At 32.4% G+C, this 14,549-nt stretch overlaps 1 protein-coding gene across 1 annotated transcript; it reads right to left on the reverse strand.

Annotated features, from left to right (window-relative positions):
- Positions 1–949: 949 nt before the first annotated feature.
- Positions 950–14,374, reverse strand: LOC133194083 (retinol dehydrogenase 13-like). Its single transcript, XM_061330041.1, has 8 exons — positions 14,294–14,374; positions 9,499–9,681; positions 9,070–9,241; positions 8,022–8,147; positions 7,692–7,853; positions 7,248–7,409; positions 4,791–5,054; positions 950–2,644 (listed from the first exon to the last, which is right to left on the reverse strand). The coding sequence occupies exons 2-8, from the start codon at positions 9,676–9,678 to the stop codon at positions 2,325–2,327; spliced, it is 1,386 nt and encodes a 461-aa protein (XP_061186025.1). The 5' UTR covers positions 9,679–9,681; positions 14,294–14,374; the 3' UTR covers positions 950–2,324.
- Between the last annotated feature and the right edge of the window lie 175 nt (positions 14,375–14,549).

The following is a 14,549-nucleotide window of genomic DNA, read 5'->3' on the forward strand; positions in this document are numbered from 1 at the left end:
GCGTTCATTTCCAATTGTGTAATTTTACAATATTTTCGTAACTTTATTTGGTAAACAAAATAAATAAATTTCCATCTTTATTTTTAACTGACGCAAGTTATAGCGTGTATATCTTTAAAGTTACCTTAGAATGAACCTGCTCCAAAAACTTTAACCTGGTCACTCATGTGGAAAATGTAGGTCAGATCCAACACACAAAGCAATCCTTATAGATGTATCATCCATGCAAATTTGGTCAATATAGGACTTATAGTTACTTGTAAATGATACCTGCTCCAAAAACATTAACTGGTCAATATAGGGCTTATAGTTACTTGGAAATGAGACCTGCTCCAAAAACTGAAACCTGCTCACAAAAACCTTTAACCTATGTTGCCAACATATTACTTTACCCCCCCCCCCCCCCCCACACACACACACAAACTTCTCTGTGGAGAGTTAAAAACTACTTGCCTGGATATCTCCATTCATGGGTGAATGAAATTAAAAATTATCACACCTTTTTCTGCCGTATATTCATAACACTAAACTAATTCAATTTGTTTGCTCTATTCTGAACTGCATGTCTTCCCCTATTTATGACTTCAACGTCTCTTAAAATGTAGCCACAGTATAATATTACTGAACAGAATATAAATCTAGACTTTGAACTACCTTTAACTTCACTTTTTTCTGCATGGATGTCTAATAAACTACACTTCCCTATCTTGGTTGCTTGAAACCTTGGTAAAACTTATCCACTGGTTAATCTACCCTGCTAACAGTAATCCCTCAGCATTGGTTGAACCTACTCCAACTAAAGAGCCTCGGATCTTGCTGTGAACCTATACATACTGGAGTACAGTCAAATTATACCCATGTACTATTCCCATATTAAATGATGTCACCCATGTTTGTCTCATTATGTCATCAGCCTCTTCATCATTTTAAGAGAAAATACACAGATAGAGAAATTTTTACAATCAAATTTTATTTTATTTGATCTAGGGACTACAGTAAAAGCATATATATTACAAACTAAGCAAATATTACAATAACTATGTTAATGAGATTCATCGACTAAAAATGGACAATAACATAGTTTAAAATCTGAACACAGATTTATCCTCAAGTTTTTGAGATATTTCTTTATGGCAAAATTATTTATGCTCCAATGAAAAATGACAATTATGCTTAGATAAGGGCACCTATTAATGCCATATAATGTACAGATTAAATCATTAGTGAAAAGATAAAAACAGCAACAACCAAAAAAATATATTATACATTAAAAGTCCAGGTGATTTATCGCTATACCCCTTTGTAGTTTGTCTTGTATAATCATGCTGATACACAGATAAGTAAAAAAAAAAAACAAAAACAAAAAAATGCAGAAATATTAATGCCATACAATATAACTGACTGAATTGTTTATGTGTAAAAAAAAAAAAAAAAAAAGGTTTATAAAAAATTTACAAAACATGTTAAAATAAATATACAACCATTGGTGACTTAAAAAAAATCAACAATTGCATTGAATAAACAAGGGATTTGGTTGGCTGGTTTGGAAGATAAAAATAAGAAACTGAACACATAGAAATACATGTACCAAAATTTATTTCTACTGAATAGCTAAGGGCTACTCTGACACTCTCAACCAAAAAGCAAAATGGTTTTAAAGCATGGGACTAGTAGACAATCTAGTAAAACTAAATCTCTTGAGGACATTCAAATTTGCTTTGGTTATTTTTTTCTCATAAAAATTCAAAATTTTTAAATAAAAAAATAACAGGTTTCAGGAAGGCACTATTGTTACGTCTGGATGAATAAGTAATTAATCAAATGTTATCATAGCATACATTTACATTTAAATTTCATTAAATGATAACAAGGCCCATTTTCTTAGTGTATAAAAAAATATTTTCAAAATGTATACCCAGTATTTGGAAGAGGACATAAATCTTGAGCTGTAACAAGGTCAATATAGCTTACAAATTACAGTAAATATACTGAAAATGTATAAATAAATATTGATTACAAATGTACAACTCTGTGGAAAATAAATATAAGGTATATTCATACATATTTACTTTAAATAAAATGCAGAGAAATATTTTGCCTACCCTTCAAATGTTAAATTTAAACAAAAAAATTAAATGCCCTTGGAATTAATAAAGCAAAGCATATATTTTACCCATCAGAAAGTTCTCACAACACATCATAAATTGTGTAAAGATGGCTAAATGCATCATAAATTGCTTGAAGATGGCTTAACACATAAATTGCGTAGAGATGGCTAAATGCATCATAAACTGCGTAAAAATGGTTAAACTCTCTTCAGTTTCCTATCCCTGAGCGGTGATTTCTGCAGTTATCTCCCCTGATTCCACAGTTTTACCGACTCCGTCCCCTTTCCCAGCTGTCTCCTCCTTAACTTCCTTCTTTTCCTCCCCTTCGTCCTCCGTTTTCTTTACCTCCTCTCCGTCTGTGCTCGGTTTGTCAGACGAGACATCCTCCACTGTGATGGTCACCTGGACTGGTTCCTCGGTCTTTTTTTCTTTGCCTGGTTCTTCACTCTCCTTCGGTTTGACTGGTTCCCCTGTCTTTTCCTCTGATTTGTCATCTTCATCTGCATACTTGATGCCATCTGCCACCTCTGGTTCCTCTGTAAAACAGTATTCATAAAATAAAATACAGAATAAAACAAACATTGAAAAGCTCACACAAGGCCCAGGGAAAGGTTTTCTCTTTTGTGTCAATTTTTGTTGCCAAGTCAAACCCTAAGACATTGAACATGGAAAGTGTTTGTTCCTTTGGCTTTTTTTTTTAACATAATTGGGTTTTGCTTCTCGTACAAGACCAACTATGCAAAGTAGGTGAGCCTAATACTCACAAATATTCACATATGCAAACCAACTAACACCACTGTTTGTGATATATCTGTCATGAAACATCATCAAAAAACACCACATTGGACAAACTTGCTAGACTACCACCTTTTTCAATTGACAAATCCTATTTAAAACCCTATTCATTAATGAATTTATTTCTGAGAGCAATTCCTCATCCTCCTCATGCACTATATTCAAGTCTAGCATAAAGAGTTGCAGAGGTCGCCAATCTAAATGTTTTAAATGACCTTTACCACTAATCCAGTGAGATGAGAAGTTGTGACCTTTAGAATCACCACAATTCTGGCTGAGAAAAAATATGCCTGTATGCCTAAAAAAAATTTCTCTTCCCAAATATTTTTAACAATACCAACCATATATTTAGTTCATCATCCCTCTGTTCACTCATATAAATTTTGCTTTAAGGGGGACTCACCCTCTGATAAGAGAGATAACTCCCCAAGTAAAAATTCCTTATACTACCCATAGTTTGTCTTACTAGAGTTAAATAATGGAGACCTACGAATAGTCAATTCAATCAAACCAACATAGGATGGAAACACTGACTTCTATCTATATTTGCCTGTATTTTTCACAATTTTTTTTAATTACATTTGACATAAAATATTTACATCCTGTTTTTTTACCCTTGCAAACTGAAGCAGTTCTATTTTTATGAACAATTTTTAAAATGCATTAATGAATCATGTACCATAGGAAGAATTACTTTATTTCAAGGAACAAATATTTCTAAGAAAACTTGCCAATGGATATATTCCATTCATACAAGCACAGACAACATTGTGTTTTTCCTGATTTAGGAAGCAACACTTTATTATGTTTTCTAATGTAAATTTAATAGGTATGACAAAAAAATACAGGGTTCGACATTAACGTTAGTCTCAGACTAGTACATTTTCATTCGGACTAATAAAATCTGTGGCTAATTAGTCTGAATGGACTAATAAAATTTTCTGGAAAAAAATCAGTAAATTACCGATGTTCGATTCTTGACAACTTTCACTGGAAAACCCCGCATGTATTTTAAGCTTTCTAGCTTCTTGACGGGAAGTAAGGTAATTCTGAGTCAATTCTGCGCTCAATTTTAGGACTGATTGGTATGAAATCAAACATTTTAGCAATCATGATTTAGTATGACATATAAAGAAAGATGTTGGACGTTTGGATGTAATGTATAGAGAAAACGAACAAGATCAGGAATACAATCGTAGTTCCTGATTGCGAGGTTTAAACGAATCTTGGAATAAAACATTTCACATAAATGCTTTGTTTATTTCATAAAAAGTATAAAAAGTACATTGCAATGTTTAATTTTTAACGGGTTACAAAACATTGGTGTGTGTGTGCGTGTTTTTTTACGGACTCATAAAATCGCGTGCGGACTAGTTAAAGTAAAGAAGCACTAGTCCGGCCATACTAAAGCCTAAAAATGTTAGTGTTGAACCCTGAAATATTATTTTCATATGCACCTTAATTTTTTTATTTTATGTTGTGATAAAAAATTATTACTCTTCCTATTCCCTGTGTAAACATGTCTTCATATCATCTGATATAAAAATCATTTCTGAAAAAATAAGTACTGCTTCATATACCTCATACTTTTTTCCATTAGAATCTAATGCTATAGTTTTTGATGAAAATCAATGTTAGGAAGACTTAAAAAAAAATTGTGAAATTCAGAGAAGAGGGTCATTACGCCTCAACTGTAATGATTTCCAAAAGAAATCTAATAGGTTAAAATGCACACAATTTCAGCATACCTTTATGGCAAACTCTGACAGAAATGGTATTTAACTTGAAAATTTTATAAGGGAATGTCATTTATCCCAGTGAAAGTTACCTCTGTTATCAGAGGGTCAATCAACCTTAACTTTCATTTTTACTGATCCCAACACAAACCTTTCTTCTCTCCTTCTTCCTTTACTGTTTTATCTTCTACAACTTTCTCCTCTTCTTTTTTCTCTTTCTTGGGTGTTTTGACCTTTTTGGACTTGACAGGTTTCTCCTCTGGTGGAGGTGGGGCGGGGGCATCCAATGGTTCATAACCCTCCAGGTGGCAGTAGCGGGCAGATAACTCATACAGCTGTCCCTGGACTTCCTCATTCCGTGACTCTTCTGAAGATTCCGCGGCTTCAAAGTCTTTGAAATATTTCCCTGAAACATCTGTGTGAAAAATCATGTCTCTTAGTAAAGATGCTTTGTACATTCATTTTTTTTATATACAGTAAAACTTGTCTAATCCGGCCACCAGTGGTTCCAAAATTTTTGGCCGGATTAGACAACATCTGGATTGGAGAAAATTAGGGATGTCAAAATATTTATTTTCCTTAGTCGATTATTCGATTCCATTATTCGAACGATAGTCGATTATTCGGAACATTTTCTGAAAATAAAATATTATTTCAAACTTCACTGGTACATGACGTATTTACAACTCAAAAACCCTTTAACTTAAATATGTTTAAAAAGTAACATAAGAATTAATGCAATACATTTGATAGCATGATTATATGAAATAAATTTAGAAATATAATTCTCCAAAATTTATGATTTCCCCTTCAATCGAATTCATAAATTGGTCTGTACATGCAGAGTGAGCATTCAAAAATTGCTAGCCGATATTTTTTAAAGCTTATTATGAAATAAATTGGGGGGGGGGGGGTAATTTCACACTATCCAAATGCCAGGTGGTTGTTAAATTGTTAAACAGTTAGTAACTGTTTGTTCATTAATTGATTGCTCTGGTTTTCAGAATGTCCTTAATTATATAAACAGTTTAAAAATGCAAGCGAATTGTTTTAATAATTATTGAAGCGACAAAACATGTTACAGCTATGGTTTGTTCCTTGCGTTTGAGTAATTTTAAAAGATAATTGGTACATCGTATAAAATCAAGTCCAATTAATTGTTTTACAAACAAAGCCCAGTAAATATATTGTTGGTTGATTTATTACAAAAACAACACAAGCAGTAACTGACAGATAATTCTCGTGGTAGTGAAGCATTTATAATTACTGTACTTTCTATAAACACATGAAAAATCAAGTTTAATTATCTTATCAACTGTCTCCGAGAAAAGACGGTTTCTCAATTTTGTTATGAGAATTCGATATTGTTATCACTCTTTAATTGCATTTTTAAAATTATAATATTCGAATGTCGTTTCATTATTCGATCGTCGGTCCATTCGACTGACAGTCGAATAGTCGACTATTCGTTGACATCCCTAGAGAAAATTGAATAGCAAGTTCACATAGATATAAACAAAGAGTGGTAAATAAATACTTGATCAAATGTGTCATTTTTTACGTTTCACTTGAAAAATTTGTCTATTTCGTTTGTTTTGAACTCTGTTTGCTCTTAAGAATTTTCATTTCTGTTTAAGTTTTTTATTCAGTAACGAAATATGTTATCTGTTGGTCATTCATTAAATTTGAAAATCGTTAGATGTTTTAAACACACTCCAAAACCTCATTGTAGCTGTAAATATTATTTTTTAAGGACAGATTCCTAAATAAATATTTAGACACTGTATTTGTTAATTGTTATAATGAATATTATAATGAATGTTAATGTTATAATGAATATTGACCAAAATCTTCTGTCGTTATGGTTGCTGTAAACTAGCGACACAAAGGGAAATAATTCGAATTGCACGTTGTGCATGCAAAACGAAAGTAGAAAGGAGGTCATGAATAAGTCTCGAAGTTTTTTCTTCAGACATGCTACACGCAACCATCACTTTCACTCGTTCCTTTGCTAGTTTCCTCGCCTTACTTGAGCCATAAATGATTTTTTTTATCACGTTTGTTAAAATCTAAACTGTTGATACAGGATAGATCATTAACGGGACAATATTTTCCCAACGCAAGACTTCTCTAATGACCAGCGGGCACAGGTAAAAATAAGTGGCCGGATTAGAGAAGGTAATTTGTACTAATTATGAGCAGTTAGTTCTTTAAATAGCGGCCGGTTTACAGAAAAGGCAAGATCCGGATTGAACACATTTATTAAACATAAACTATAAAAAAAGTTCAAGGGACTAAAATATTACACCGGACTGAACAAAATGCCGGAATGCACAACATCCGGATTCAACAAGTTTTACTGTATAACCAAGCCATGGTGTATTTGTATATTTAAAGGACACAAAAATTTGTGAGTGAAAACTCATCTACAACTTTTATGTGTACATGGGGGCCCACATGGCCCCTAAGGTTTAAATGTTATTTACAACCTTGATATCACATTTTAAATTAGCTAAAAATTTAACACAAACATAATTTATTAAGAAAATTTTAAAATATTTAATATTTTTTTACTAAAAAAAAAGTTCCTGAAAGAGTGAAGAATAACCTTTATATTTCTCATTGACACTGAGCTCCACAATCATTTTGCTGCCATGGTCAACTGTCCTTGAAATCTTTGCGACCTTGAAGACTGGCCCCATTATATACTTCAACATAAATCTGGAAGCTGAAGAAGCATGTCTGGACAGCTGGGTAGATGGAATGAAACCTACAGAGAAATATTGAAAAAGAAGTGAAATCTTAAAGGTCAAAGGTCATTCATACTATTCATTTCTACTTGCTTTATCATACATGTACTTTTGTCAAAGAAGAAGAGATTTTTCAAGATTTTTTTTTTGGGGGGGGGGGGGGGGGGGTAAATGAAAAATGGCATTTTAGTAAACACATTTTCAGCAATTGTTTTTGAAATCCATTTTCAGCAATTGTTTTTGAAATTTTAACAGCTAGCCTCCGACCTTGCTATTATCCCCCTGTTTATCTTTGAACATACCTGGACACATGCAGTTAACACTGACCCCTGTCCCCTCCAGCTTACGGGCCAGGGAGTGTGTACTCATCACCATGGCAAGTTTAGAGTTTTTATAGGCCTGATGTCCATTGTACGTTCCATCCTTTTCCAGGAAGAAATTTTCAAGGTCAAAAGGTTTTACACCTGAAAAGTTAAAACATTTATTGCTTCTACAATACATGTCTTCACTCTTTTTATTATCATTATTTTTTTTTTAGGGTTTTTTAAACAAAATTTATTAAACCTTTTGAAAAACTGCACAGGATATATCTTTAGGTACTTTTCAGCTGTACATGTATATTACATACTAACCACCCCTATTGCCTCTGTCATTTATATCATGTAATGTTGATGCTACCATCACAATACGACTGTCTCCATTTTCACTTGCTGTTTTCTTCAAATCATCCAACAGGAGGTGTGTCAGAAGAAATGGACCTGTTGAATCAATATATGTACATGTACATACAGTATTCTGCCATTTAAAGTTCTTCTGTGATAGAGCAAAAAGTAGTTCTGTAGAAACCTTCAAAGTCTGAGCAAGATGGAAATGGTGCTATTGAAGAAACCCAATCAACATGATCAGAGAGTCAATTTCTTGATGTCCAATGAACATACAGTATGCTTCCAGTTGATGTCCATTGAGTGAACTTTTTTTCAAGTTAAATAATGTGCATGCAACTATAAAACAATTATTCAGGAAAAATGGGGGGGGGGGGGGGGATAAAGCACCATAAATAAGATTCTCAAGAGCAATCTTGATTCAATTACTTAAGCATGTAATAAATTATTAGGAAAAATAATGAGAACAACAAACAAGCAACATGTATGTTTATGCTGATAAAAAAGCAAATTCAGTCTAATAAGGCCATATTTTTTTTGGGGGGGGGGGGGGGGATGTACTCCAACCCACTTTTTTCAATATTGACAGGTAGGTAGTTTCTATTTTTTTTTTTTAATCCTACACATTGATAGTCCTCATTAAAATCCCAGAATTAGAAATTTATAGTTGTTTTTATTACAATGTACATGTATATATGAGACAGTTAGAATGATTAAATATTTAAAAACTTTGAAACTAAAAGGCATTCTTGAGAAATGATAAACTTTTAAACTGATATGGACAGGAAGTGTTTTTCTGAATACTAAAATAAAAATTATGAAATTTAAAGTACTGAAAAAGATTGGGTAATGGGTGATTTTGACAAATCAGTCGGAGTATGTCAAACAAATCATTTTTATTGCTGGCCTAATCTAATCAAAAGTCAAGTTTCTATGTATACAGGTATTTTTGTTTTATCTAATTATTAAATATTTTGTCCCCAAAGTCAAATGACCATAAATCTATTTTCAGTACTACCTAAGTAGTTAGTTCCCATGGTCAGCTCAAAGTTATCCTTGGTAAATTTCCTAACTCTGTCGCTCATTTTCAAAAATATTCCAGCATTGTTGACAAGGACATTCAGTTTTTTGCCCAGTGCATGAAAGTCTTCCACAAACTTTCTAATGGAGGCAAGATCTGCCAAATCTAACTGTAAAAACAACAGTAACAAAGCAAATAAGTTTTTGTCAGCAGCAATACATATTTCTTGCAGGATTCAAAACATATCAATACAACTAAAATTATGCATCTTAATCTGCGCAAATGCGGTAGAGATGTGCATCACTTGAATGAATTAACAAGATATTTACATAACTTACAAATGTAATAATACTTATTTCTTAAGACAACAATTATGTGATGAAAATTTTCATTTGCTTTGAAAGAATTAACATTTTTGTGCTTTACCTGAAGAAATGTTGCTAGAGCATTAGGGTTCTCTTGCAGAATTTTTTCGACAGCAGCTTTGCCATTTTCTTCACTCCTACAGGCCAGAATGACATCATTTCCTGCCTCACACAGCTTTTTTGCGGCTTCAAATCCAATCCCACAATTGGCTCCAGTCACTATTATAACCCGACCTGTCATTTTCTGTAATCATCAAATTTTAATGTTTTAACGTTTAACTGTTGTATTAAAGTTGCCTGCTAAGGTACTTCTATACTCAGCTCTAAATGTGCACAATCTTGAAAAACTTGCTTTTATATGATAGCAATGAAAAGGCATAACATCTCAATATGTTATTTGACTAATATTGCCTCTCAGCAATAACCTCCAATCATGAATTTTTGTGGCCTTTGGGGTTAGCAAAAGAATCACAGGGATTTTCCACTCCATTTTGGGAAAGGGTCCCAGGCCTTAGGAATTGGGAATTAAACTAAATTCTTGTTATAAAAAACTCCAAGGTTTCACTTTCTGTCCTCGACAGCTCTCCTGAAGATTGTAAGAATAATCTAACTGTGTTTTGGGACAAGCCCTCATCACAGTTAGAATATATCCCATATACTTGCAATGTAGCAAATCGGAGCGGATCTGCTCCAAAATGATTTTGAAGAATACCAAAGGAGTTTTGTTACAACATTTTATCACTTATTATGCTTATTGGGAAATTTCTTGCATGATGTTTTCCAAGAAATAAACACTTACGATGAATAAAATTGATCTTTAACTCAATTATTCTGAACTTAAAATCAGCGAATAGATCAATTATTAGGGCTGGGACGATTCAGGGTTTAATCGATTCGGTACGGTTTCGGTTCAGAATGATATGGTTCGTTTTTTTTTCGATTCGGTTCGATTTAACCTTAAACAGTCCAAATATTTCTCATCATTAATGTAAAATAATAATCTCTGCTTTATAAACTGATTAAACTCCTTTACTTCAGTCCTCACTAAAACTTTTCTGAGACACTAACAAGTGGGGCTAGTGGATCTGATATTTTTACTGGCAAAAGTACTAACCCAGAAACATAATAAAATCTGAAACTTTTGTTGTTACAGTATTATTTTATTACATTTACATTTCATAATGAATTACTATTCTTTTCATTTTTCTTCTGCTTATTTTCTCTATTTGCATTTTTCTTCTGAGTCATTAATAAGTGAATAATCAGAGAAATTATTTAATGCTGAATTTAATATAATGAACAATCATGTTTTGGATACATTCTAACAAAGAAGTATACATTTTTTTTCTGATCATTGGACTTCCTCTACCAAAATGAAGTGAAAGCTAGTGATTTATTTTTTTTTTAATTCAAATTATCAAATACAATGTTAATATATTTTTAATAACCCTTGTAGATATTTACTCTTCAGTTAATCAGTTGAGTTGTTGTAAATAATTTAATCAATTAATGTGATACCTTCATGCATTTTCCATAAAATCGGGATGGAGGAAATTCGGATTAGTAAAAAAAGATGATCTTTTTCATGGTCTTTAGAAATGAATAATGTAGAGTGCCAAAAGAATTAGATAGATGAGATTTATGAATAAGAGAACCACACTTTGAATTTTTTCATTGATTTTGGAAAATACCTGCTACTTTCTCACTAGCCCGTCAGGCTATTTACTAGCCCATACCAATGTAAACTAACCTCTATTATAAAAGGAAAAGACATTTAAGGAATTAAAAAACTAAATCACTGACTTCAAACTGGCACAATCATTTTAAAAAGTATTAAAATCATAAAAACAAACATTTCCGATCTCCAATATTGGTGGTCATTTTTGTTTATATGTGTTATATATATTTTGAACCGAACCGAAATCTGGAATTCTGGATCGGTGCACCGAATCGAACAGTATCAACCGCGGTGCACCGCACAGCCCTATCAATTATAATAAAGTTTTTGCTAAGTTTCTTAAAATTTTGTTCATTTCATCCAGATTCCCAAACCTGGACATCAAAATATGAATAATTTTTTAGGTTTAAAGGCATATACAATCTCAAAAAGGTTTGTTATGATTAATTTGGTACTTATTTTCAGTGCAACTCCTTTTGTATTCTTCAAAATCATTTCGGAGTGGATCCGCTCCGATTTGCTACATAGCAAGTACATGGGACGTAATTTAACTGTGGTGATGGCTTGTTCTGACAGACAGTTAGATTATTCTAACTATGTAAAATGGTATATAGTTACATATTTATAAACAAAGACCAAATACCTGTGTATTTAACAATTAAATAAATTGAACAAATTAGAATTTAGATATTTGATAATACCTTATAATTTAATTTTGTTTGTATTCTAGCCTCTGATTGGTTAATATCCAAAAAGGAACACAAACTATTTCTGTATAACCTGGTTTGGTATGGGGACACACCCCCCTGACAACCAGCTGAATCGTCTGTATCCATGCAATCCTCTCATTTCCAGTCCTCGGGATTCATGGAAAATTCCAGATTTAATAAATGTACCTTTAACTTCAAACAGTAACTCGGATCTTACCACATGTAAACAAAAAACATGGCTGCTAGGACTATGTATCAGTTTTTACCTCCCCTCGCTTCCCATCACTTCCGTTACTAGGGTTGTATTATTGAGCGGCAAATTTGAACTAATAAAAAGCAACGAAATTTTACACCCAGAGTTGTTAAATGATTTTAGAATTAAATTATAAGGAATGACTCTACTTCGCGGATTATAAAACAGCGTAAACTGACCCAAACCAGGTTATCCTCGAATAATTTGGCCAAGAATTAGAGTCATTCCTAAAATAATTATTCTTTTTTGTATAAACTGTTATAAACAAGTACACTTTAACAAAATATAATAAGACCGCGGAACATTAATTGGCAAAATTGGAAATATACAGCTTACGTCATTTCCATCTGTTACAGTCAAAACATTTAATGACAGACAATGAAATGGGCAAGTACAATTCGACACGGACGTCCGAGAAAACATTGGATTGAAATTCTAGTTTTATATTCATTTTCAATCCACCTCAGCTACTCTAGAACACACGGTGCTACTGATTGACCCAGAAGACAAATAATTTCAATTTCGGAATAGTTTGAAATTTATATAAATCAGAATTTTCTGTCAAGTGTTTTGAAAGAAATATAAAGGGACAAATATTTGATTTCTGTTTGGTATATGTATGTGTGTGTCGGGAGGAGGGGGGGGGGGGGCGAAAGATCTTGGAAATAAATAAGAAAGTTTTCTTTTATTTTGGAAACCCCTCCCTGCAACTTGTTTTTGTTTGTCTATTTTTCAGTGAAAGCAAAACTAAAAAAAAGTAACCCCTTGTCATCCTAGAAATTAATATATTTTGTCATGTGAAGGCATGATTTTTGACAACATCCCCCCCTTCTAGAATCAAATGGCCGTCCCCTGAAAAAATAATCTCTGCCTTCTATTACTTTTACGTGTCCTTAGAATTATAAGCTAAAAAAATCATATAAAGATGAATTTCAAACAACGTGTATTTGTGAATTGAAATTATTTGTCTTTTGGATCATACATTCACACAGGTTTGAAAACAAGCTCAGGTGGATTGAAAATGAATTTCAAACTACAATTTCAATCCAATGTTTTCTTGGACGTCCGTGTCGAATTGTACTTGCCCATTTCATTGTCTATCATTAAATGTATCGACTGAAACAGATGGAAATGACGTAAGCTGCATATTTCCAATTTTGCCAGTTAATGTTCTGCGGTCTTACAAACCATATAGTGCACGTATCAACTTGGGTCAGTTTTGAGTTTAACAGGTCCAGTACAATCTCTTTATTTAGCTATATAGCTTGAAGTAGCTATATAGCTTTATTAAGTTATTCAAAATAGCTTGATTTAGCTATTTATATGCAGTTTTTCACAAAAATTTTTCTTGTATAAAATAGACAAAAAGTCACATGTATTTGACTATTCATATATGTACTATGGGCTATCAAAACAACAACCAAAATCAAAGATAGTTTTATCTTTGCAGCTTTTGAATACTTTTAAGCAAAAGATAAATTTCTATTGTTTGAGTAACTGTCCACTACCTTGGTGTGCGTTGAGGCATGGATAAGTATGATTGCTTCTCATTGTACTGAATTATTACCAATCAATTATCTTGTTGACCATAATTGGCCTCCTTTATAATTTCATTGAAGAAGTAACTGTATCAATTGTGTTATATAGCCCCAAAACTCTTAGAACTTTGAGTACAAAGTCTCTCAAGGAGACACAATTTAATGAGTGATTTTTACATGCATCAAGTTCAGAAGTGTTCAAGGTTGAATATCATCACTGCACCAAGGTGCGACTTTTTGTACCTGCTTAGAAAATTACACATTTAAGAAAAAAGTGTGATAAAATAGCTAAATTAAGCTATTCTGAATAGCTTAATAAAGCTATATATCTAAATAAAGCTATATAGCTAAATCAAGAGATTGTACTGGACCTGTTTAAATGCAAATACTAAACATCCTTGAAATTTTAACGTAGAATCATATAAAATGCTACACACACCTTGAACGATGCTTTCCACATTGGCATTTATATGTAAAAGTTTTATCTAGATAAATATACATTTTTTTCTTCTAAATTTCATAATCAGAATAATCTGGTACTGCATTGAGTGAAGCTGGACAGTCTGGTGTAAGAGTGCTTCATTTTAAAATGTAACAATGCACGGATTCATTATCGTGTCTTGCAAAAAGATGAATACTTTTCAAGTACAAACTGAGCTAAATAAGCACAAAAATACCTCAAAATACTGTATGATTCAAGGCGTTTCTCTTTGAAATTCTTTATCTTGGCGGCTTTCCGGAAGTAAACAATGGTAAGTATTTTTCTACGCAGTATTTTAATAATTATTACTTGGAAAGTTTTTATCCTTAATGTTAAACTTAATAAACCCAAAAAATGAATTTTATAATTCAAATAAACACGAATTCTGTATGATTGCCACATATTCTTGTGTTTTACATTCATTTAGAGAACTTGATTTTTCAGCGCATTAC

Source organism: Saccostrea echinata, unplaced genomic scaffold (assembly GCF_033153115.1).
Source record: "Saccostrea echinata isolate AGI-Se365-2 ecotype Australia unplaced genomic scaffold, CSIRO_AGI_Sech_v1 ptg000028l, whole genome shotgun sequence".
Lineage (NCBI taxonomy): Eukaryota > Metazoa > Mollusca > Bivalvia > Ostreida > Ostreidae > Saccostrea > Saccostrea echinata.